At 59.1% G+C, this 25,646-nt stretch overlaps 1 protein-coding gene across 7 annotated transcripts in view; it reads left to right on the top strand.

The window, feature by feature from the left end:
- CAMTA1 (calmodulin binding transcription activator 1) overlaps window positions 1-25,646 on the top strand; it is a 544,421-nt gene that overhangs the window by 161,139 nt on the left and 357,636 nt on the right. For all 7 annotated transcript variants that reach the window (XM_056125179.1, XM_056125175.1, XM_056125178.1 and 4 more), the window contains one exon: window positions 18,539-18,606. In XM_056125179.1, coding sequence (XP_055981154.1) covers window positions 18,539-18,606 — 68 coding nt within the window. The remainder of the gene's footprint in view (window positions 1-18,538; window positions 18,607-25,646) is intronic.

Genomic DNA, 25,646 nt, shown 5'->3' on the forward strand with positions numbered 1-25,646 from the left:
GCCGTGCAGGGGCCCCTCAGACACAGGCTCCCGTCTGTGCTGTGGGCCCCGGGGGGTGTTGGCCTGCACTCCTCCTGCGGGGGGCTCTGGGCCAGGAGACGGGTGTCTGCATTCTCAACACCCCCGCTGACTTTGGTGCCCGACTTAGCCCCATGAGTCTTGGTGAGCTCTGCTGTTGTGCCAAGAACCAGCTGGCATGTGCAAAGGGCTTGGGGTGTGTCAGGCATGCGGCTGCTCCAGGTGGGGACCCCGGAAGGGCCTTTTGGGCTGAGACCCAGAGGCGCAGGAAGCTGCTGTGCTAAGGCCCTGCGGCAGGGAGGAAGGCAAGGAGACCGTGCGAGGGAGGCTCTGGCTGCGGCCCAGGATGCATGGTGCCAGGCCCCGAGGGGTGGGCTGTGTGTGGCATGGGGTGGATGCCTTCGTGGGGGTACAGACAGCAGAGAGGCTGTTGCCCTGGAGGCTGCGGCTGGAGTGTTTCAGGACCTGGTGAGGAAGGAGAGGAGTGGGCAGGGGGGCAGCTGCCACCCCCATGAGACGGGGGCGACAGGAGGCACCGCATGTGTGCCCGGGGTGGGGGTGTGGGCAGGCCCCGCCCGCTCAGGACACTCATCAGTGCGGTTTGATGGGCAGGCCGTGCGCGTGCAGACGGGTGGGCTGAGGAAGGCTGCGCGGGGGTCTGTGTAGCTGATGTTTCCCCCTGGGGTGGGGGGGCCGGGGGGAGGCCACTGATGCTCAGAGGGCAGGAGGAGGGCAGTGCAGCTGGACTAGAGCTGAGGGAGCAGGCTGACTAGGGGGCCTCGGGGACGGGCCGAGGACAGAGATGCGGCGAGCTGGAGGGAGAGGCGGGTGATGCAGTTAAAAAATCTGAATCGCTGTGAGATGCAGTTACAAAGTGGCTCATGATTATCGGGTTTCCTCATGCAGGTTCCAACACCCGCCCCTTCACCAGCACAGTTCCTGCCACCAGAGGCCCAGGTTCCCTCCAGCCACACCCCCACCCCCGGTCTGCCGCTGTGGCACTTTTCTCGCCCACTTTCCCTCCCTCCCTCCCTCCCTCCCTCCCTCTCTCCCTCTCTTTCTCTTTCCCTCTCTCCCATCCTCTCTCTCCCTCTCTCTCCCTCTCCTTTTCTCTCCCTCTCTCCCTCCCTCCCTCTTTCCCTCCCTTTCTCCTTCCTTCTCTCTCCCTCCCTCCCTCCCTCTCTCTCTCTCTCTCTCTCTCTCTCTCTCTCTCTCTTTCTCTCTCTCCTTCTTCCCTCCCTCCTCCTGGGCATCATGGTTTGTGATACAGGTTCTGAGTGGTTCCCATGCACATCCCTTTCCCGCCTCTCGGCACTCAGCTCTCGTGCAGACTACTCGCTCCCTACTGCCACTGGCCAGCGGGAAGGGTCAGCGCTGTGGACACCTGGTGGTATCCACGACCGGGGCTGTCGGTGGTTTGTGGGGAGACCTATTTTGGGGGGATTTCTAATGGACGAGAAGAGAGACCTCAGAGGCACTGCCCCAGACGCTCTGTGAGGATGATGAGGGAGGGAAGATGAGCAGAGATGCAAGAGACGCCCGGTCCTTAGTTCTGACGGGAGCTCACTCACTCACTGGGTGAGTGACGGGAGCTCAGAGCAGTGCACAAGGCAGGGCTGGGGACTGCCCAGGCCTCTGTCCAGTGGTGCTGGTGCGGGCAGCTCCCGTCAGTTGGGGAGCTGTGGCAAGATCAGGATGCCCGGCTGGGCAGCGGGTCTGTGCCCACGGGAGGACTCCTCTCTCAGTGCTCATGTCACAGCCGCTTCATACACACGGTCCAGGCCAAGAGGCACTTGACTCTGAGTGATGGGCCCTTGATCTATTAGGGAAAATACGGCGGGCTCAGGGAGCACTGACACTAGAGCAGTTGGGATGTCCAAGAACGTATGCAGGAGACAAATGTCTCTGATGTCTTACAACCAAATCCTACGTGTTAGCAGTTTTTCTTCCAGAAACAACCAGGTCTGACCTCTGTAAAAAGATCTGATTGTCACACTGATGGTCCGTTTCAAACATCCCCGCAGGGCTGGGGAGATACGGGGTCTGGGTGCGTGACCCTGGGACTGGGGAGGTGCAGGGTCAGGGTGCGTGACCCCGGGGCTGGGGGGATGCGGGATCACAGGGTCACTCTCTACACAACTCAGAGTCTGCTCCTGGCACATGCTGCTGTGTGGCCCTGGTGGCCCTCAAGCTCCCCTGGGCACTGCCCTGAGGGTCAGGGCCTGAGCGTCACGGGGTGATGCCCAGCCCAAGCACTGCTTGCGAGTCTCCCCTCCCCTCCCCTCCCCCTCTCCCCCAACGCATCTGGGAATCAGCCTGATCCTGTTTAGGCGAGCGGGGTCGTCTACCCGCACACGCCTGCTTCCTGGGCTTCTCGCGTCCGTGCCGAGCAGTGAGAGTCGTTAGAAGCCCTGGATCCTCCCGGTGTCTTCAGCGCTTTGCGTCCCGGGGTCTGCCACCTGCACGTGCAGCCGATTGGGAGGTGCCGCCTTCGCCCTCCAGGCCTGGGCTTCTGGCATCCGGACTTGGTGAAAACCGATGCGTTCCCGCTGCTCCTCCACCCAGGGCCCAGGCGCAGTTCCCCCTTTCCCAGAGAAAGCCGTGCCCCCCCCCCCAACCCCTGTGGCCCCAAAGGCCTGTGCTGAGTGGCCGGCCCTCTGTGGCCCCGGGCCGGAGGAGTGCCGTCAGCTGGACCTGGGGCCCCGCGCGTCGGGAGGAGACCCCCGCAGGGTTGGTCTCCTCGGCGCTGCCCGTGTGGCCGTGGCTTGTGGCCTTTGTTTCTCTCCCAGCTCCTTCCGGGCCCCCTCTGCCATTTCGTGGGAACTCCGGGCAGAGTTCCTGGAGGCAGGAGCCCCCCGTGCTCGGGGAGGGAGGGAGGAAACGGCCTCACCTGAGCAGCGTCTCTCACCCCACCACGTCCGTCCGTCTCACCAGGCCTCAAGATGTGCCCCGGGGCCCCCACCCCGATGAGCACCAGAAGTTTCAGGAAACGCAGCCCGTGCTGGGGAAGTCTGGCCTTTCCTGCCCCATCTGTGCCCTGTCCCGTTGGATTCATCAGACACGCCGCTGTCCTCCAGGCTGAAGTTAGGGAGCACTACCGGGTCAAGGGTACACTAAGGGAGCACTACCTGGTCACACCAGGCACCAGGGGTCCCCCTCGGCCTGGGGAGAGCCCAGTGCTTAGGTGTCCGACTCTGCCCCATTCCCAGCACTGCCTGGTCCCCCACGCACCGCCGCGTGGAGCCTCGGGGGACCCTGAGCATCACAGGGTGTGGCCCTGGGGACCCCAACACTGCCAGGTGACCCGGGGGCCCCAATGCTGCATTATAGCCTCAGGTCCTTGCACAGAAGTGCCACCCAGTTGGCAGAGAATCGCCAGTAGGGACCCCTGGCCCACTGAGTGTCGCTACGGAAGCCTCATTCTATCCCTTCACAACCCGCGACCCTCCAGAAGAATCACGCCCACAGGTGAGGTCACTTCTGCGCCAAGCACAGAGACCGCCACCGCCTCTGGGAGGCGGGTCAGTTGTACCAGAAGGACAGACACCAGACAGAAACCAGCACCTCGGCACGGCGTGGTGGGGTCAGCACCAAGGACAGCGGCACCTGGCCGGCTCTGGAAGGACAGGGGGGTCAGCCCTGGACAGCGCTCGTGAGCCCCTTTCCTTCCGCTTCCCACCGTCAGGCTTCGGGCTCTGGGCTGGCCCCCTATCTCCCCCACCCCCAGCGCCTACTCTGGGTGGGAGAGTTGTCCCGCCTCTGCTCTGGGTGCCTGGGGGCCGCGGCTGCAGAGAAGGCCTGGCCCCTCCGGGGCCGTGGTCCCCCCTCTGGGCTGTGGCCCAGGAACATGGCCCCTGAGAGCATCTCTGCACCTGGCCACTCCCAGGGCACCTCCTCTGGTTGTGGGTCTGCCGGGATGGTCTTTGTAGAGCAAGCCCCTCTGTGTTGGAATCTGTTTTTTTTTGTTTTCTTTTTAGGTCACACCCGGCGATACACAGGGGTTACTCCTGGCTTTGCACTCAGAAATTACTCCTGGAAGTGCTGGGGGGCGGGGCGCATATGGGATGCCGGGAATCGAACCCTGGTTGACCGCATGCAAGACAAAACGCCTTACCCATTGTACTATCACTCCGGTCCCTCCTTTGTGCTTTTCTTTCTTTGTTTGACTTTTTGGGTCACACCCAGAGATGCTCAGGGGTTCCTCCTGGCTCTGCATTCAGGAATTACTCCTGGCGATGCTTGGGGAACCCTATGGGATGCCGGGAATCTTACCTGGGTCCACCGCGTGCAAGGCAAACGTCCTCCCTGCTGTGCTATCGCTCCAGCCTTTGGAATCTTATTTTCCATGGGATGAAGAAGACACATTCGGTCTCTATCCTGTTGGCCCGCCAGCCCCTCCCCATCTCCTTGTAGCTTTGCAGTTTCCCCTTTGGGCTTCCGGCGTTCTCAGGAACTGCATTCAGTGGGATGTCCCTGAACGCCCCGGGCTGCTGTGCGGGTGACAGACTAGAGTGTTTTGGGGCTTCGCAGCGGCTGTCAAGAAGCGAGAGGAGACGAATCGCTCCTTTCCAGGACCCTTTTATTTTTATTTATTTAGTGAAGCGAGACAGGTTTTACTGAAGCTCATTTAGAAAGAGGTGAGGGGAGAGAGGGGGGAAGTGTGTGTTCGGGAGAGAACACGGGCTTCTCCGGAGTGGAAATCCACAGGCAAAGAAGCATCGAGACGAGCCTGCAAGACCCGTGTGCAGGGAGAGTCTCGCTGGAGGAGCGGCCTCGGTTCCACTCCGAAGGGTCTGGAATCCTGGGGGTCGCGCCCAGGGGGCCAGCAGGGATGCTGAGGAGGTTTCCCAGCAGCCCTGAGTGGCAGCTGTCCGCAGGGATGTGTGTGCTGATCCCTCTCAGGGCCGTGGCGACTAGTCTGGGAAATGCTGGGGACCTCGTGGTTCCAAGGACTGAACTCACGGCCTCTGCATGAGGAGCTCTTGCAAGGAACCTTCAGGCCACCCGCCCCCCCCCCCCCCCCCGCAGACTTTTGTCGTTAAAAAATTGATTTGCAGGGCCAGAACAATAGCACAGCGGGTAGGGCGTTTGTCTTGCACGGGCCAACCCAGGTTCGATTCCCAGCATCCCATAGGGTCACCCAAGCACCGCCAGGAGTAATTCCTGAGTGCAGAGCCAGGAGTCACCCCTGTGCATCACTGGGTGTGACCCAAGAAGCAAAATTTTAAAAAATCTTGGTTTGCTGGCGGGGGGGGGGGGGTCACACTCAGAAAATGTTCAGGAATCACTCCTGGCAGTGCTTGGGGGGACCCTATGGGATGCCGGGGATCGAACTTGGGTGGGCCGCGTGCAAGGCCACCAGCACCCTCCCTGTTGCACTGTTGCTCCAGCCCCCGACCCTGCCTAGAACCAGGCTCGTGTGGCTGGAGGAAGCACCCTGGGGCCTGCAGGTGACCCCCAATTCCCGGGGCTGGCTCTGAGCCGCTTTCCCACCCAGCTTCCTGCTGAAACCTCAGAGCCTCGGGCCTCGGAGGTGTGTGTCAGCCCGTAAGGTCGTGTTTGTGCATGCTTTAAGGGCTTTCCACCAAGCTCAGCCTCTTGACAGCACGGCGGGACAATAGCCTCTAGAAAACCCAAGGCTTCTCCAGTCTCCTCTTCGGCTTGGAAAACTCCAGGCAGGGGGCACCGGCTCGCCATGGGGGGAGTGCACGGCCATAGGTGTGAGCCCAGGGAGGTGGCCACCTGCAGCCTTTCTCCCGAAGACGGCTGGCGATCCAGAAACGCCTGAAATCCCAACGCCTCTCATCCATTAAGGCCACCAGTGGCCCCTCACCAAGTCACACTCCGTTAGCTGCACAATTACCTTGTTTGTTTGAAGTGCGAATTAAGGATTTGAGGCATTCGCTAATTAATCTCACTTATTCCCCACTTGAGCCAAGCCCCTTGCATTTTCTGAATCCGGGCAGCTGCGCGGCCCCGAAGAGCGATTGGTGGGCTGTGTTTCCCTCCTGCCCGCATCCCTGCTGGACGCCTCTCTCTGTTAGCTAAGTTGGGATCAGCACCCCTGTGAGCTGCAGCACGAGTGACCCCAGGCCGAGCATGGACGTCCTCTCAGGGAGCAGTGGCCAGCTGGGCCCCCTCACGCGAGGCCGGCCCCCAGGAGCGGAGGGCAGCCCCTTCTTCCCGCCTGCCCAGAGCCCCCACTGTGTGGGTGATGGGAGGCCTTTGGGTGTCGGGGTGGCTCTCTGTCCTGGAGCTGTGGGCTGGGAGGGAGGATGCAGGGAAGGGGGGTCTTATTCGTTTCGGGTGCCTTGCTTGTGCCGCGCTCGATGTTAGTGGTTCTGGGGGGGGTGGTGGTATTTGCTCTGTGAAGGAATTTGCTTGTTTGGGGTCAGTGGCTTGAGTTTGCAGGGATGGGAGAAGACAAGAAGTGTCCTCTGCTCTGGTCCTTGGTCCCAGAGGGATGGTTTGCCCTTTCTCACCACCGTGAGTCACTTTAGATCACTTTTTTTGGGGGGGGGGTTCACACCCGGCAATGCACAGGGGTTACTCCTGGCTCTGCACTCAGGAATTACTCCTGGCGGTGCTCGGGGGACCCTATGGGATGCTGGGAATTGAACCTGGGTCGGCAGCGTGCAAGGCAAACGCCCTATCCGTTGTGCTATCACTCCAGCCCCAGATCACTTCTAAAGAGCTTTATTGGTTCGTGTTCAAAGCAGAGGTGGAGCCTTCTATGAGCAGGTCGGTGTGTGGAGTAGGGTGCGTGGTGTGCAGTGGTCGCGTAGGAAGAGAACACACATTTCTGTGTACACCCACCCACATACATGCACATGCATACACATGCACACATTCTGCACACACCAAGCACTTGGCCTGTGTACACTAGCCCACACACACACACACACACACACACACACACACTGCCACATGCATGGAACATGGACGACATTCCTCGAATATACCTGCGACCTGGCACGTGTTCCCAAGTTACCACACGTACATGCCATATCACACACCACACACATGCACTCTGCTCTCATGCATGTATTCGTGCACACATACCACCACATACAGATACACTCACACACGGTGTGCACATACACCCCAACTCCACACACAGGGGCATAGGCACACACGTAGTCACACAGATCGCACACAGGTACCCCAGTACATATGTTTGTGCACACAGCACACATACATGTACCTCACACACACACACCCAGACCCCACATATGTGTTCATACACACCTACACTGTCCCCTGCTCAGGTCACACAGTGCCCCTGTCCCACACGCGCACTCACACACACGTACTCACACACATGTCATGTCCTGTACACATCCCACACGCGTGCCACATGCGTGTGTGCTGCGAGCAGCCTGCACAGCGGGTTTCCTGGCAGTGCAGTGGCCCGTCCCTCGCCCGCAGCGCCAACAGGCCAGCGGAGCGCTCGGCGTCAGCGACAGAGCCGCCGCCAAGGTGAGAAGGAAACCGGGTTCCTGCGGTGGCTGCTGCTTTAGATTCTGTCTCGATGGCACTTCTGGAAGGGCTCTGACAGTCCGTGCTTGTCCGGGCGCTTCTAATTCCCGAACCGAATCTGTCAGATCAGCAGTCTGTGTGCCAGGCAGGGGAGAGGCGAGGGGGCTGGTACTGTGGGCCATGCAGGGGAGAGGCGAGGGGGGTGGTGGTCTGTGCCAGGCAGGGGAGAGGCAAGGGGGTTAGTAGTCGGTGTCCTGTGCAGGGGAGTGGTGAGTGGGTTGGTACTGTGTGCCGTGCAGGGAAGAGGCGAGGGGGGTGGTGGTTCGTGTTTTATGCCACGGAGAGGCGAGGGGTTGGTAGTCTGTGTGCCGTGCAGGGGAGAGGCAAGGGGGTTGGTAGTCTGCATGTCTGTGCAGGGGAGAGGGGAGAAGGGCAGTGAAGTGGAGCTCAGTTATTCGTCTCCCTCCCATTTCTGGTATTTGAGAAAACATGTTGAGGCAGCCTATTATTATTATTATTAATATTATTATTATTATTATTGAACCTCTGTGAGACAGACTATTACAAAGTTGTTCATATTGGGTTTCAGTCCTACAATGTTCCAACACCCGTCCCTCCACCAGTGTCCATTTCCCAGCACCAATGTCCCCAGTTTCCCTCCCACCCACCCAACTCCCCCTCCCCCCAGCCTGCCTCTATGGCAGGCACCTCTCTCTCTCTTTCTCTCTCTCTCTCTCTCTCTCCCATTTTGGTCATTAAGGGTTTGCATAGTAGCCGGAATCTGGAAACAACCCGAGTGCCTGAGAACAGATGACTGGATAAAGAAACTGTGGTACATCTACATAGTGGAATACTACACAGCTGTTAGGAAAAATGAGGTCATGGCATTTGCCTATAAATGGGTGGACATGGAGAGTATCATGCTGAGTGAAATTAATCAGATGGAGAGGGACAGATACGAAGTGACTGCAGTCACTTGTGGGAGAGTGAAAATGGTATGAGACTAATGTCCAAGGCCAGGGAAACAGGGACCAGGACAACTGGTCAGCAGTTGGAAATTACCACAAGCGCACGCGCACGTGTGTTTGTGTGTGTGTGTGTGTGTGTGTGTGTGTGCGCGCGTACGCACACGCATGGAGGGTAGTTTAGATAGCTTAGTTTAGTCTGGAGCGATAGCACAGTGGGTAAGGTGTTTGCCTTGCACGCGGCCAACATGGCAGACCCGGGTTCAATTCCTCTGCCCCTCTTGGAGAGCTGGCAAGCTACCAAAAGTATCTCGCCCGCACGGCAAAGCCTGGCAAGCTCCCTGTGACGTATTCAACATGCCCAAAACAGTAACAACAAGTCTCATAATTTGTTGTGAGACGTTACTGGTGCCCTCTCGAGCAAATCGATGAACAGCAGGAGGACAGTGCTACAGTGTTAGTTTAGTCTGGTATGACTGCAATAGCTGATCGCTTTGGACAGCAACTGAGTGTTGAAAGGACTCAGGGATGGGCTGGAGCGATAGCACAGCGGAGAGGGCGTTTGCCTTGCATGCAACTGATCTGAGTTTAATCCCTGACATCTCATAGGGTCCCCCGAGCACCATCAGGAGTAGTTCCCGAGTGTAGAGCCAGGAGCAACTCCTGAGCATCACTGGGTGCTTGAGTAGGCCCAATAATGTCTCCATTCATCCCTGTCAAGTGCAAGTGTAGCCCGATGACATATTGGGGGCTCCTTCAGTGTCAGGGGAATGAGGACCATTCATTGTTACTGTATTTGACATATCGAGGATGCCACGGGCAGCTTGTCAGTCTCTGCCATGCAGGTGGGATATTCTCGGTAGCTTGCCAGGCTCTCCGAGATGGATGGAGGCTTTTGGGGCAGCCTCTCATCACCTTTACAGGTGTTCCCAGTCAGGCTTATAGGCGGGTATGATACTCTCAGTAGCCTGCCGGGTTCTCTGAGAGTGAGAACTAGAGAATAAGAGGCCGCATTTGTGGCTGCGTGCTTCCGGAAGCTTGGTTTTATAGTCTCTGGATGACCTTTGATGGGGTTACACGGCAGTTGGTGGGTGTAACTGTCTAGTTACTGGAAGTGGGGGAGCTGGGTGGAGGAGGACCAGTCCCGAACTGAGCAGGCTTGGAGATCTCAGCCCCGGGTCCCACATACCTGGGTTCCTCTGCCGGTTTCTCATCCAAGCATGTGGAGAGTGGTCTCAGCATGGCTTTGGCTGGGTCCTGGAAGTCTTCAGCTGTCGGGGCTCTGCTCGGGGTGGAGAGGGAAATTCAACCTTGCTTCTTGGCCTTTTGGCTAAGATCAAGTGTAGTATCACTGGGTGGAACCCCCAAAAAAGCAAAAAAAAAAAAAGAAAAAAAAGAAAGTACTGAGGGATATAAGGGATATACTCGACATCCTTTCAGCATCCGCGGTTGGCAGGCCCTTTCTGAGTCAGCAGGAACCCCCGGTGGCGGGGGACTGGTATGTCCTTGGCCCAGTGATTGCTGACCTCTCCGGGAACAAGGTGCCCATCGAGGTTCCCTGAGTGGCTGGGGCAGAGCAGAGCTGCCCCAGTGGTAGCAGAGACGGGCATATGCAGGGGTGCGGGGAGACGGGGCCCCTCCCAAGCCTGCGGGCCCGGGAAACCCGATTTCCACCCAGAGGTGTCTCCAGACCCCAGGTCCCAGGGAAGCACCCCACGCCACACGCTGCCCTCTGGGCGGGGGAGATGGGTTTGGGGAGGGGAATGGGCCACCGGCCAGTGTCAGCAGGTCAGCGAGGAAATTTTCTTGTCCCTGCCAAGGTCACGGACAGTGATATTTCCCCAAGGTGGACTCAGAGCAACAGGGGTCCCAAGGTGAGCTCCTGGGCTGTGCCCCTCAGATGGGAGAGGTCCTGAGTAGGGGTGCAAGAGGAGAGTAGAGGGGCAGGGCTGCGGCACGAGTTCTTGGAGCACAGACAGGTGCCGGGGGTGGGGCCAGGCAGAGCCCCTGTCACTGAGTCACGGGTGACCAACCATGAATGAGGGGGCCCACGTGGCAGATACGTACTAGAATGAAGGGGGGGCCCGTGTCCCTGGGCCAACGGCGAGGGCTCGATAGGCCCGTTGATGCTCTATGCTCTGATCTCTCTCCCCGAGGGCTCAGGGTCCAGCCAATCCCAACACTGAGACATCAGACAGGGCACCCCAAAGTTAGGCACCGGGAGTGGCCAGTCGGCCGGGGGGCTTGCATAGGGGACTCCCCGCCCAGCCAGGCCCCAAGTCCGCGCCTCTTCTCTCGGTCTTTCAGACAGGCCTGGTCTTGGCTCCCCGCGAGCACACTTCGGGCATGGGGGACTCGGCCTGGCCTGTCCCCCTATGCCTCACCCCAGCCCGCCGTTTCCTGCCCACATGGTCTCAATAATAATAATTAATAATAATAATAATAATAAAAAATCCCTCTTTATTTATTTATTGAGCTGGAGCGACAGCACAGCGGTAGGGCGTTTGCCTTGCACGCAGCCAGCCCAGCCAAGCCGGGTTTGATTCCTCTGCCCTTCTCGGAGAGCCCGGCAAGCTACTGAGAGTATATCCCCTGCATGCCTGGCAAGCTCCCTGTGACGTATTCAGTATGCCAAACACAATGACAAAAAGTCTCAAAATGGAGACATTACTGGGCCCGCTCAAACAAATTGATGAACAACGGGAGGACAGTGTTTGTTTTTATTTATTTATTGGAATTTTTTATTAGTGAATCACCATGATGTACAGTTACAGACTTACAAACTTTCGTGCTTGCGCCTCAGTCATACAATGATCGAGTGCCCATCCCTCCACCAGTGCCCATTCTCCACCACCAATGGTCCCAGCATCCCTCCCACCACCTCCACCCCATCCCCTATCACTCCACCTCGCCTCTGCAGAAGGGCATTCCCTTTTGCTCTCTCTCTCTCTCTCTCCTTTTGGGTGTTGTGGTTTGCAGTAGAGGTATTAAGTGGCCATCGTGCTCGGTCTGTAGTCTCCTTTCAGCCTGCATCTCCCATCCTGAGCGGGCCCTTCTAGCACCCTTTACTTGGTGGTCCCTTCTCTACTGGAGCCACCTTTTCTCCCAGCATGCAAGGCCAGCTTCTAAACTGTGGAGTAATCCTCCTGGTACTTATCTCTACTGCTCTTGGGTGTTAGTCTTCCATTCTGTTACTTTATATTCCACAAATGGGTGCAATCTTTCTATGTCTGTCTCTCTCTTTCTGACTCATTTCACTTAACATGATGCTTTCCATGTTGATCCACCTATATGCAAATTTCATGACTTCCTCTTTTCTAACAGCTGCATAGTATTCCATTGTGTAGATGTACCAAAGTTTCTTAAACCAGTCATCTGTTCTCAGGCACTCAGGTTTTTTTTTCAGGTTCTGGCTATTGTAAACAGTGCTGCAATGAACTTATAAGTGCAGATGACATTTCTACTATACTTGTTTGCATCTCTGGGATATATTCCCAGGAGTGGTATTGCTGGGTCAAATGGGAGCTCAAGTTCTAATTTGTTGAGAATCTTCCATACTGTTTTCCGAAAGGGCTGAACCAGTCGGCATTCCCACCGGAAGTGAAGGAGGGTCCCTTTCTCTCCACATCCGCGCCAGCACCGGTTGCTTTTGTTCTTTTGGATGTGTGCCAGTCTCTGTGGTGTGAGATGATATCTCATTGTGGTTTTGATCTGCTTCTCCCTGATGATTAGTGATGAGGAGCATTTTTTTCATGTGCCTTTTGGCCATTTGGATTTCTTTGAGAAAGTTTCTGTTCATTTCATCGCCCCATTTTCTAATGGGGTTGGATGTTTTCTTTTTGTGGAGTTCAACCAGTGCCTTGTAAATCCTTGATATCAATCCCTTATCAGGTGGGTAGCACTGTAGCACTGTCCTCCCGTTGTTCATCGATTTGCTCGAGCAGGCATCTCCATTATGAGACTTGTTACTATTTTTGGCATATCCAGTACGCCAAGGGGAGCTTGCCAGGCTTTGCCGTGCAGGCGGGATACTCTCGGTAGCTTGCTGGGCTCTCCGAGAGGGACGGAGGAATCGAACCTGGGCTGGCTGCGTGCAAGGCAAACGCCCTACCCGCTGTTGTAGCCCATCAGATGGGTGTTGGGTGAATATCCTTTCCCATTCTGTAGACTGTCTTTGTGTTCTGGACACTCTATCTTTTGAGGGCTAGAGCGATAGCACAGCAGTAGGGCATTTGCCTTGCACAAAGCCCACCTCTCCATCCCGGGTTCGATTCCTCTGCCCCTCTCGGAGAACCCGGCAAGCTACCGAGAGTATTTTGCCTGCACGGCAAAGCCTGGCGAGCTCCCCGTGACGTATTCAATATGCCAAAAACAGGAACAACAAGTCTCATAATTTGTTGTGAGACATTACTGGTGCCCGCTGGAGCAAATCAATGAACAACGGAGAACAGCGCTGCTTCTTAGTTTAAGGTCGTCCCATTTGTTAATCTGTTTCCACTTGCTTGGCCAATGGTGTGTCACCCTTAAAGATGCCTCTTGCTTCAATGTTGTGGAGGGTTTTGCTAACCTCGTCTTTAGTGTACCTGATGAAAATCCCTCTTTATTCCATGCTGCAGGGCTTCTGTCTGGGTGGGGGTCTCCCCGCCCCAACTTTGGGTTCTGCTGCCCCTGCAGGTCTCGAGGACACTCGCTCCGGCTCCTGCTCTGCCCTGGCACCCTGCACTTCCCTTCCCCCCTCCCAGGCACTCCTGCTTGCTCTCATGCACCCCACAGAGCTCAGCCCAGTGCTCCCTGCCCCTCCTGACAGGTGCCAGGCCTGTGTCCTGCCCCACTGCATGTGGCCTCCGGTCCCCGGCCCTGGGCCAGCAAGGGCGGAGCCCATGGCGGGTGAGGAGGTGCTGGAGCACCCCTTGACTGTCTCTCTCGGGATGCACTGTGGTGATCCCACGTAGAAATAACAGCCAGTGGCTCGAGGACCCTGCCCGAGATAGCTGTGCACTGTCTATCTCAGAGTCCTCCCAGTCTGGCCCACACCGCCGCCTGTGACTCCCGGGGAAGCTGCTGTGTCCCCCTGAGGACACCCCCGTGGCCAGTCTCTCGGCCATACCACGGCACGGGGCTGGTTTTGACGTGTGGGTGGGGCCCAGAATGCCGCATCCAGCATCTCTGGCTGGGCTACGGGGGTGCGCTGGGGAGCACAAGGGACAGAAGGGAGGACCCTGGTCACGCTTGGGCACAGGTCAGTGCCCTGGGGTTGGGGATGGTGATTTGCTGATGGGCGTCAGGACCATTGGTGCCACGCAGTGCCGTCCGCGGGGGCTTCTGGGAAAGACGGGCATCAAGATGATGGTCAGACAGACTGACAAACCACCCAGCAGGGCACCACACTGGTGCCAGCCCAGAGGACATGAGTATGGGCCTTAAAACCGAGGGCATTGGAAACAAGATGTTTTTACTTCTCGTCGGGGAGTAATAGAATTGCATTTTGTGGCTCTGCAACTGCCGGGGCAGCTGCTTGGAGGGGCTTAGCTCAGCCTCGTGGAGAAAACCCAGTGCAGAACTCACAAAAGACGTGTGTGCGTTCATGTGTGTGTATTTGTGTGTGCATGTGTGTGTGCCCTCAGGTGTGTGTGCGCGTGTGAGTGTATACATGTGTGTACATGTGTGCATGCGTGTGTACATGTGTGTGCGTGTGTGCGTGTGTGTATGTGTATACGTGTGTATGTATGTGCATGTGTATCTGTGCAAACCGGTGTGTACATGTGTGTATGTGTGTACATGTGTATATGTGTGTGCATGTGTATACGTGTGTATATGCGTATACGTGTGTGTATGTGTGTACGTGTGTGTACGTGTATATGTGTGTACATGTGTATACCTGTTGTATGTGTGTATGTGTATACGTGTGTGTGTACGTGTGTATATGTGTATACGTGTGTGTATGTGTGTACGTGTGTGTATGTGTGTATGTGTGTACATGTGTATACCTGTGTGTACATGTGTGTATATGTGTATACTGTGTGTATGTGTGTATGTGTACATGTGTATATGTGTGTGCATGTGTGTATATGTGTGTACATGTGTGTGTGTGTGAACGCGCACATGTGCATGCCCGAGTGAAATCTGAGATTAGGCAGAAAACATATTCCTGCTGCTTAGGCCCAGGAGGAAGGAGCCAAACGTGTCCCTGACGCGGCAGCCCTGGTCCCCAGGGTGCACAGGCCAGTGGTGGCCTTGTTCTCTGCCCAGGTCACCCAGCCCAGCCGGTGTCTCTGGACGATGCCCGCTAAGTGCTGGTGTGGTCACTCCCGAGCCACCTGGACCGAGAGCTGAAGGTGGGCGCCGCCTGCCCCTGTCCCCATGGACAGGGTCCACGGCCCTGTGGCCTGTCCTCTCGCCCGCCAATGGGTGAGTCCAGTGGGTCTGGCGGCAGAGGCCTCATTGCTGTTCCTGAGGTCAGCTGTGAGCACTGCCCTGCCCCCGGGTCTCTGCTTGGGCTGTTCTCATGCCCGAGCTGGAGAGGCAGCTAGAAGAATAGTCGCCTGTGCCCTGAGTACCCACAGGCCGAGGGTTGGGAGCCGAGTGGGGGGCAAAGGAAATGGGCTAGCTGCTCCGTGAACATCTTCTCTCCCTCCAGAGACCCCCCAAGTGGCTTCTATCGTGTTTTGCTTCGGTTGGCACTCAAGGCAGCTGTGGTCCCTGGTGGCAGAGACTGATGGGTGGGAGCTGGGTCTGGGGGCGCCGGGCACAGGGCACATCGTTTCTCTGGAGCCCTGGGCGGTAGCCGCACCCCTTCCTGCCTCTCTCCATACCCCCAGCCCGGGAGCCTCTGCCCACCCTAGTCACCATCACCTTCTGGGCCCCTGGGGACTGTCCCTGCATGATGCCACCTCCCCGTCCATGATGTCCGCTGCACGGTGCTCCCCCATGGACACCCACGGCATGATGCTCCAATCCATGGACGTCCATTTGTGAGCCCCGCCAATCCCTGGATGGCCAGTGCATGTGGTGTCCCCATGGACACACCCACCCGACCACCCCTGCACCTGTGTGGCCTCTCGCTGGCCTTCCTTGGTGTCCTGGGGCAGCAGGGACGTCTCTTCCCTTTGGAGGCAGGAAGATGACCTGTGCATGGACACTGTGCCATCCACTACTGACATGGCTCTGGGGTCTTTAGTGTCCTGAGCGTCCAGGAGTGTCCAGGCTGGACTGTCCCTGCAGGGCAGGAGGGGGAGGGGATTCATGTCACCTGGGCTGGGACTGTGAGTCCTTGCGGGGCTCGGCCCACGTGGGGCCCCTGGGGCCAGTCTTCCTGCCCGTGACTCAGTTTCCTGCTGTGTCTTTTCAGCTCTCTTCCTCTGGGGCGGAGGGGGGTGCCATGGGGTTGGGGGTCTTACCTCTGAGGGAGTTAGTGTTTCCCCGAGTAAGGGTGTCCCCCAGGAGGGGGCCTGGTGACCCTGGGGGGGGGGCGCGAGCGGGTCCGGGTACAGCCGTGGCCCTTCCTGCTTCCTGGAGGGCGCTGAGTGGGGGGCCTTGTGCTGGGAGGGGCTCCCTCCTTGTCTCTGGCTCACTGCTTCCTGGGGGTCCAGAAAAGCCCCGCAGATGAGGGACTTGCCGGATCACTCTAACGGAGGGTCCCAGAATCAGGCAGAGCATTTGCTGAGGGGCCTTGTACCTGCCGGGAGGGGTGGGCAGTAGGGGGCCAGTGGGGAGTAGGGAGTGGCCTTGGGGGGGTCATGGCACGATGGTGGGGATACTCTCCGTGATGGCGAAAATCTCCCTGCAGAGGGACACGCCGCCAGTGGCGGGGCCTCTCCACTGTGAGGTGGGATACTCTGCTTGTGGTGAAGGTACTCCACAGAGGGACAATCTGCCCGCAGTGGGGATGCGCTACCTGTGATGGTTACTCCACCTTGGTGGGGATACTCTGCCTGTGATGGGGATACCCCACTGGTGATGGGTTTACTCCTGCAGTGGTGGGAATACTCTTATCTCTGGTAGGGATTCTCTTATCTGTGGTGGGGATACCCGGTCTGTCGTCGGATACTCCGCCTGTGGTGGGATACTCTACCTGTGATGGGATACTCTGCCTGTGAAGGGGGATACCCCACCGGTGATGGGTTTACTCCTCCAGTGGTGGGAACACTCTTATCTGTGGTGGGGATACTCAGCCTTGATGGGACACTCCGCCCATGTGGGGTCACTCTGCCTATGGGACGGCTCTCCCCGTGTTCCCTTTCCTGCCCTCGGCTCTGAAACCCACACCCCTCCCCCAGCCCCTTCCATTAAGTGTTTAATTGTGAATTCTGGTATGGGTTTCTGGATGGCTAATCACACACACACACACACACACACACACACACACACACACACACACACAGAGTCAGCTGCCCCCTGGTGCCCTCAGCTGTCTTTTCGTGTCCTCTGATGCTCTGAGCTGCCCGCACCTGCCCACACACAGTGCTCAGGGGCACGTCTGGCCACATGTTGCCCACCTCCTGCCCTCCTGGGCGTTCTCTGTGTCCCTGTGTGGACAGGTGGGGGCTCTCCCTGCCCCCGGGAGCACGTGGTCTTGGGGAGCAAGCCCGCTGGGGGCAGGCGGGTGGGTCCCCCAGTATGCCCGGAGGGGGCAGGCAGGGTTGGGGCATCCTGGAAGGGAAGTAGAAGCCGGCAGGTGGGGGAAGGGCGGTGGCCTGGCACTGAGCTCTGGTTCTGGTTCTGGGTACCCTGGCCACTGCCGGCCCAGCACTCTGGTGGCCACTGGCTGCCTGGCCATGGGAACCTGGGCATGGGGAGCAGGTGCCAGGATGATGCGGGCCCCAGTGTGCCCTCAAGGTCTGAGCCCAACTCCATGTGGGCTGTTGTGGCCACTGACCTTGTAGGGGGTCCAAGGTCAGAGGGTCAGCGCCTGGGTCCCCCCCACCCCCACCCTGCCAGGCCCCGGGCCCCGCTGTGGGTGGAGAGGGGGACCGCATTTCTCCGTTCCTCGCGATTCAGGGGAGCTGCCAGGCTGGATCCGGTCGGAGAGGGGAGTAATGGGCCGTGTCATGCCTCGGAGCTGAGCGGTGACTTATGGGGGTGTCACCTGCCGGCTTCTGTGGGAGGAATTAATAACTCAGCAGCCCCGTGATGCCGCTGCCTTTATCAATATTTCATTCACCTTCGGGGTCCGCGTCCCTCCGGCCTCACCTGACGCGTGACGGCAACTGCGCTCAGGCAACCCTCGGAATGGGGTGCTAGCAGGCGGGGTCTCGGGGTGCAGCCCCCCTTCCCTCCCTGCTCCACCTCCCCCCTGCCATCTTCTTCCTCTCCCTCCCTTTCCCTTCCCTCTCCTCCCCTTCCTTCTCTTCCCTCCCCTCCCCCTTCCTTGTCTCTCTCCTTCCCTCCTCCCTCCCCTCCTCCCCTCCCTCCCCTTCCCTCCCCCCTCCTCTCCCCTCCCCTCCTCCCCCCCTCTTCCCCTCCCCCCTTCCCCTCCCCTCCCCCTCCTCCCTTTCCCTCTCCCTCCTCTCCTCCCCTCCCCCTCCTCCCCTCCCCTCTCCCTCTTCCCCTCTTTCCCTCCTCCCCTCCCCTCCCCCTCCTCCCCTCTTTCCCTCCCCTCCTCCCCTCCCCTCCTCCCTTCCCCTCCTCACTTCCCCTCCTCCTCTCCCCTTCTCCTTTCCCCCTCCTCCCCTTCCCTCTCCCTCCTCCCCTCTTTCCCTCCCCTCACCCTCCCTCTCCCTGCCCCTCCCCCTCCCTGAGCGAAGGTTTCCTGTTTCCTGTGTGATGGGGCTGACAGGTGGAGCTCAGGGTGAGGGTCTTCTTCTTCCTTATTGCTGTGACCACTAGCTGTGGCTAGTGACAGAGGGGGTTGTCAGCGCCTATGCCCCAGAGGCTGTCGGTTTTCCACTCTCTCAGGCCTGCCCCAGAGCTGGGTGAGGGGCATGGTGGGCGCGGGGCCGGCCCCTGAGTGCTGAGGAGCCCTGTCCCACTCGGGCTTCCCTGCTGGCCGCGGGGGGCTGGGACTCCCCCATGTTCTGACGTCCCGACCACCCTGGGAGCTCCTCGTGGCTCACAATCCTTTTGTTCTTCTGTTTCAGGAAATCGCGGCTTATTTAATCACCTTCGAGAAACACGAAGAATGGCTGACCACGTCCCCTAAGACCAGGTAAGGCGTCTGCCCGGTGCTTGGTCTGTGCCCGTGGCCTGGATCGGCCGATGCTTCCCTGGAGGCCTCCAGGCTCATGACCTCGGGGTCTCCCTGGGCGACCTCAGTAGCCTGAGCGACCTGGGTGTGACTCGGGGAAGTGGTGTCTCCCAGAGTCATGTTGTCAGGTGAGGCGTGGGGCCTCACCTCCGAGGGCTCCGTTGACTCCGTTTTTACTTGTTTGCTTGGTGTTTGGGCCACACTGGTGGCACTTGAGAGGCTCCTCTGGACTCTGTGCTTGGGTCACACCTGGTGGTGCTCAGGGGACCCCGGACAGGGCTGGGCGTCAGCCCAGAGCCGGCTGCGTGCAAGGCCAGTGCCTGTCCCCTGTCCCCCAGTCTCGTTCCACACCAGCCCTCGCCCCTACAGATGGAGGATCCCTCCCCGCTTGGAGGGGGCTTGGCCGACCGTGCTCACGCGGGGCTAGGGTTTTATTCTACTTTTCGGGTCTGGGGCCTCCTGCAGTGGGACGCTGTGCCGAGGGTGCTCCTGGCGGTGCTCAGGGGACATGCTCAGGGTGGGGTTGGGGCTCGGCCCAGTCTGCAGCTTGGGCAGGGGAGGGGTGGGGAGTGTCTTGTGCTCGCCCCCCTCCCTCCACCCCAGGCAGGCCTGTGGAGATGCTGGTTCCTTCAGGCCAGAAGCGGGGTCAGCTTGTGCCGGCCCAGGACAGGCGGGCCGGGTCTGCGCACCGCGTGGGGTCGGCTCCCTCTGTCCTTCCTTCCCAGACCGCCCACCCTAACCCCCGGTGGTCCCAGGTCTCTGCTGATACTCAGGTTTCCAGGTTTCTGTTCCTTGCTGCACACTGAAATAACTAGAAGTCGCATCTCGTGAAGTCAACTGACAGGTTCTGCCGCCTGGCGGGGGGGGGGGGGTCCCTTCTCCGGGCATGCTTTAGGCTGTGGGCAGGAGCCGGGCTGAGCTCTGGGCAGGACTCGGACCCGTCCCTGGGCCCGGGAGGCCTGGCCGGTGTCCAGCAGCAGAGCCTGATGGGGCAACTGGAAAGGGTGCTCATCCAGCGTGCCTGGCTGGGGGCTCAGTCTGGCCCAGCCCTGCCCAGGACTCTCCACAGAGCACTTGACCCCCACCCTGTCAGGGCCCCCTCACCCCGCCGGGGCCCGTTAGGCCTCCACACCCCCACAGGGATGCCTCATCCTGTCGGGGCCCCTCTTTTCGGGGTCCCCTCACCCCGTCAGGGCCTCTCACCCCCTCAGTGCTCCCTCACCCCTCAGTGCTTCCTCACCCTGTTAGTGCTCCCTCACCCCATCAGTGCTCCTTTATCCCATCAGTGCTCCCTCATCCCGTTAGTGCTCCCTCACCCCCTTAGTGCTCTTGCACCCCGTTAGTGCTCTGTCACCCTCTCAGTGCTCCCTCACCCCATCAGAGCCCCACATTCTGACAATGCTCCCTCACCACATCAGTGCTTCCTCACCCCCAGTGTTCCCTCACCCGACAGTGCTCCTTCACCCCAAAAGTGTTCCCTCACCTCATCAGTGCTCCCTCACTCCCTCAGTGCTCCCTCACCCTGACAGTGCTCCCTCACCCCGTCAGGGCCCCTTACCCTGTCAGGGTTCTCTCCTGCCGGCCTGTGTTGGGGTCCCCTTTCCTCCGAGCACTGGCTCACAGTTGCCCGCGGTGCCAGGAGGGAGCTGTGGCTGGGCTGGCAGCCCCGGGCTCCTGGCCACAGGTGGCCATGGGTTTGGCTCAGTGTGTTTTGAGTCTGCATGGAGACGCCAGGGGAGAACCAGGGTGGTCTGGTGGGCGCCACCTCCTGGGCACGTTCACGTGGGCACCATCCCTCATGGTCATTACTGGTGTGGGCCACATCGTGCTGGTGCCGTCCGTGTGGCATCACCAATGTGGGCAGCGCCCCCGTGGGTGTGATCCATGCGACACCGTCCTCACGGGCATCATCCACATGGGCGTGATCCAGGGGACAACGTCCACATGGGAATCGCCCACATGCGTCTCTGTGGGTCGAGGCCTCCTACGCATGCTCACTGGCTCTCATGAACACCATCCACTGCCCGAAATCAGGGAGAATGGCCAGCTCAGGCCTCTGCCAGCATGTGGGCACGGCGGAGCGGGGAGTGGCCAGTGAGAGGCCAGTGCAGTGGCCATGGCCGGCCCACAGCCATGCTCCGGTCTTGGGGGGCTCTTCCTCGAGGCTTCTGGGGGTGGGGGCTGTTAAAGTCCCACACCCTACCCAGAGCCTCACCCGGAGCCCTGACTCTGGGCCTGGCTGGCTTGGGGCGTCTGGTCCCCCAGGAGTGTGAGACCCTTGGTCCCACTGCCCCACCCCCACTGGGCCACCCCTGGCCCTGAGCTGGCCCCAGGCCTTTCAGCCCCGGTGCTCCTTTTTTTCCTTTGCTCTTTGGGTCACACCCAGTGATACTCAGGGGTCACTCCTGGCTCTGCACTCAGGAATTACTCCTGGCGGTGCTCAGGGACCATATGGGATGCTGGGAATCGAACCCAGGTCGGCCGCGTGCAAGGCAAATGCCTTACCCACTGTGCTATCACTCCAGCCCCGTGCAAGCCATTCCTTGAATCCTGGTGAAAACAAGCGTGTCTTGCTGTCGAGGGAGCACGGGGGGGGGGGGGGGGGGGAGGGGGGTGTCCCCATCTGCTGAAAGAACCGCCCCCTGGGGGTGGGAGCGCTGTCAGGGCTGGGTTTGGAGACCCTGCCCCACCCCCTCATCCCACAGAGGGGCTGCAGCTCTCAGCTCGGCCCCGAAGTCTGTGCGTGCGCAGTGGAGCAGGGGACGACAGCCGGTCCTCACGGCTCAGGCCACATGAGAGAACCAGGCTTGGCCTGCCGCGGGGGTCTGCACACGGGGGCACATGCGTGTTCCTCATCTCTGAGGAGTTCCCAGGTGCCTGAAGCCTGCGACTCCAGTGGGCCTCTGGGCCTGTGCCAGGTGCTGGCGGGCCTTGGGCAGGAAGCGGAACCTCTCCTGAGGGGATTGGGACCCCGCTGTGTGCCCCCCTCCCAGGGAGGGCAGGGTCCAGGGGAATGATCTCTACTGGGGCTCTCCCAGAGGTGGGGGGCTTGTAGGGGACTGGGGACCACCCGTGCCCTGCAAATGGGATTTCCCGCACTCGGACTGGGGCCGAGCGCCCGCACAGCCTTGGGCCGGCACTGCTGCCCCCTGCTAATTGCATTTTAGGAGATTAATAAAAGCGAATCGCCCCGCTGACATTTATAGAGCTTCCCAATCAAATGATCCATTGTTGGTGTGGAGGAATCCCCGGGAAATTAATTGTTGTAATCAGTTCCCATACAGAAGTGCCCTTGGGGCTGCCGTGGCGTCTCTCTGGGGCCTGTGGGTGGCCTGGTGTGAGGAGAGAGACCACCCCCACTCCCCAGAGTGTGCCCTGAGTCCGAGGGGGGAGGTCCTGGGAGGCTTCCCGCCCACTCTGCCCAGCTGTGCTCCCAGAGCTGACCGCCTCCCCCCCAACGCCCTGCTGATGGAGGGGCCATGACCCACCCCGAGGCCCGTATTCTGTTGTGTGCAGCCTGGACCCATGTGGCGATAGCAGCATGAAAACTCACCCTTCGGGCAGCTCACAGGGCGCGGGTCTCATGCTCGGAACCATCATAATCTCACCACAGACTCCCCCCCCCCCCCCACCCCTGCCCCCGGGAGCACCAGGTGACCAAGAGAGCCTGGAAGGAGGAACTCCTGCTGTTCTGGAATCTTCTCCCAGCTCCTCCTGCAGCAGCCTGACGTCGCACTGCCCACGCAGAGGGTGTGGGGCCTGGTCCGTCTGGGTGGCCCCCAAGCCTAGAACAATGCGGGGGTCCTTGCCCAAGGGGGCGAGGGGAGCTGGACCAGGCAGAGGAGCTGGGGTCCGGGGACCCGCGGAGGGGACGGGTGTAGCCATCTCCGCTGTCTGCCCACCCCCTTTGCAGGGCGGTTCCCTGCCCCCGCCCTGTGCCCCCTTCCAGCGGTATCCCAGGGCCTGCCCTCCCTGATTGCAGAGTGCCTGTGTGCGCTGGCATTTGAGTGTCCCCATGGCCCTATCTTAGGTTCGGGTCCGAGTTCTTCGTCTCTGCACCCCGAGCAGCAGGGCTGCAGCTGGCGGCTGAGAGTGCAGGGGCCGGTCCGTGTCCGTGCACGAAGCCGAGTGTGCTCCCGCTCCCTCCTCCCCAACCTTCATCTCTCCCCCTGGGTGCCTGTTCCCCTGCCTGGACTCAGCCCGCCGGTCCCCGGGGGTGGGGCGACCAGAGGGCAGGAGCAGCGGTGCCCAGGGCTGCCGCCTCTGCTAGCACCGGAGATGCCCTGTCTGGGAGTCTGGGAAGCCGGGCACTGCCTCACCCGGTGGGGCGGGAGGCGCTTGCTCCCCAGGAAGCTCCTGAAGAGGCGAAGAGGCTGGAAAATGCTGTTAATTATCTGATTAATTGATTAGAGGGGGCAGCTGGCACCTTGCCACGGGAGCTGAGGTCCAGGGATAGCACTTCCCTATATGGAACGCGAAGGCCCTTCTGATCCAAAAGCAGAGAAGCCGCGGGCCCAGGCGGCGGGAGCAGGCGAGTCAGACCACTGTCTGCTCCCGGGGTGGGGGTGGGGAACGAAGAGATTCTGGAGCTGGGGGAGGTTTCACAACATTGGACAGACGTGGGCTGCTGGAGGGAGCGCTTGGACGCGGTCAATCCATGTTACGTATATTCCATGTTACGTATATTCCATGTTACCGATTCCACGTTACGTGTATTCTATCATAACGGCAAAGTGCCGCAGCAAATTCTCAAGCCTGTTTGCTTGTTTTGTTTGTTTTTGGGCCACGCCTGGCACTGCTCAGGGCTGACTCCTGGTTTTGCACTCAGGAATCACTCCTGGCAGACTCAGGGGACGCTCTGGGGTTGTGGGAACTGACCCTGGGGCGGCTGGTGCGAGGCCAACACCTTCCCGCAGGACCCTCACTCCAGCCTTCTCAAGCCTCGCGTGTGTCCAGGAAGACAGAGATGGTCCATGTGTCTGCGCTTATGCGTATGCGTGTGTGTGCGCATGCGTGTGCCAATGTCGGTGTCATGTGGTACGGGTGTGCTTAGGCCTGTGTTCAAGTGTGCATGTGCCTACGTGTCTGTGTGTACGTCATGCACATGCATATGTGTGCATGTGTGCTCAGAATCATGCAGGCGTATGTGAATGTATGATCACACATGCCTGTATGTGTCTGTGTGCATGTTTGTGCCTGTGTTTATGTGTGAATGTATGTTTATATATGTGCTGGTGTATGTGTTTGCATGTTTATTTGAAATGGTGTATGTAGTTGTGTGTGTACTGTGCTGGCGCATGTGTGTTTGCACGTGTATGTTTGTGGGTGTGTCTGTGTGTTGATGCGCTTGCACAAGTGTGTACTTGTGCTGGTGTATGTATGTTTGCATGTGTATATGTTTGCAGGTGTGTGTGTTGGTGTGCTTGTATGAGTGTGTATTTGTGCTGATGTATGTGTTTGTGTGTGTATATGTGTTGGTGTATGTCTGTTTGCTGGTGTGCATGTGTGTATGTGTGTTGCTGTAGTAGCATGAGTGTGTATTTGTGCTGGTGTATGTGTTTGTGTGTGTACATATACTGGCGCATGTGTGTTTGCATGTGTATGTTGTGGGCGTGTATATGTGTTGATGTGCTTGCACGAGTGTGTACTTGTGCTGGTGTATGTGTGTTTGCATGTGGATTTGTTCTGTTGTGTGTATATGTGTGGGTGCATGTTTGCGTGCACGTGTACATGTACTGGTGCATGTGTGTTTGCTTGTGTATATGTTTGCAGGTGTGTGTTGGTGTGCTTGTATGAGTGTGTATTTGTGCTGGTGTATGTGTTTTTGTGTGTATATGTGCCGGTGTATGTGTGTTTGCATGTGTATGTTTGCTGGTGTGCATGCATTTATGTGTGTTGTTGTGCTAGGCGTGAGTGTGTATTTGTGTTGGTATATGTGTTTGTGTGTGTATATGTGCTGGTGTATATTTGTGTTTGTGTGTGTGTTTGCTGGTGTGCATGCGTGTGTGTGTTGCTGGGATAGCATGAGTGTGTGTTTTGTGCTGGTATGTGTTTGCGCATGTGCGTTATGCGTGCTGGGGTATGTGTGTCACTGTGTGTGTGTGCCCGGTGCTGTAGGAGGAGAAGCTGGGTCAGCAGTGGCCCGCGGTCCCCTCTGCGCTGTGCTGTGTGGGCATCGTGACCCGTGGGCATAATGAGGTGTCACATTAGGTCCCTTCAGCATCTGCTTCCTGGCCGAGGAAAGCCTTGACCGAATAAACCCCCTCAGCCCTCTGGAGAGCCGAGCGCGGTGCACAGGCTCGTGGGGTGCCTGGCCCGGCCCTGGGGCGCTGTTGCTGTTGGGAGGAGATGGCTGTGACCTGGTTCCCGGGAAGTGTCTGGCGCCCGGCAGCGCTGGGGAGTCCCTGCCTCGGGGGCCACGGGCTGCCCTAGATTCCGGCTCCGTGTCTGGAATCGGGGCCGTGGCCTGCTGAAGGGAGGGCGCGGGGGCGGCTGCCCAGACCCCCCTCCGCCCCCCAGCCCTGCTCGCCCCCTCCGGGGACCTTCACTCTTGCTTTTGGATCTTCCTAATCGTGTCGTTGGTGTCCTGTGTTGGGGGCCAACAGTGTCAGAGGATTTCGGTGCTTCACTGCTCCACCCTCTGGAGGCCCCTGCCCTCCCCCGGGACCAGCAGCGTCCCCACCGCTCATCCTGCCTGTCTGCAGGGCCAAGGGGTCAGTCTGCTGGCTGTTGCGCAGTACCTTGGCCTTGGGCCTGACTCCGAGGCGAGGAGCATCTGGTCCTGTCCTGCTTCACTTCCAGATTCACCGTGAGGCCCGGCTCCCTGTCTTGGGGATTACGGCCTCTTGCTGCAGTTCTGAGAATTCTAAGTAATTGTTCAGGGCCCAAGAAACCCTGTTGCCAAGATGGGCTGTCCTTGCACTCAAGGGCACAGCGTGCAGGGATGCGTGTGCCAGCATGCAGTGTGCAAGGATGAAGCGCGCAGGGATGCATGTACGAGG

The sequence above is a fragment of the Sorex fumeus genome, unplaced genomic scaffold (assembly GCF_029834395.1).
Source record: "Sorex fumeus unplaced genomic scaffold, SorFum_2.1 ptg000054l, whole genome shotgun sequence".
Lineage (NCBI taxonomy): Eukaryota > Metazoa > Chordata > Mammalia > Eulipotyphla > Soricidae > Sorex > Sorex fumeus.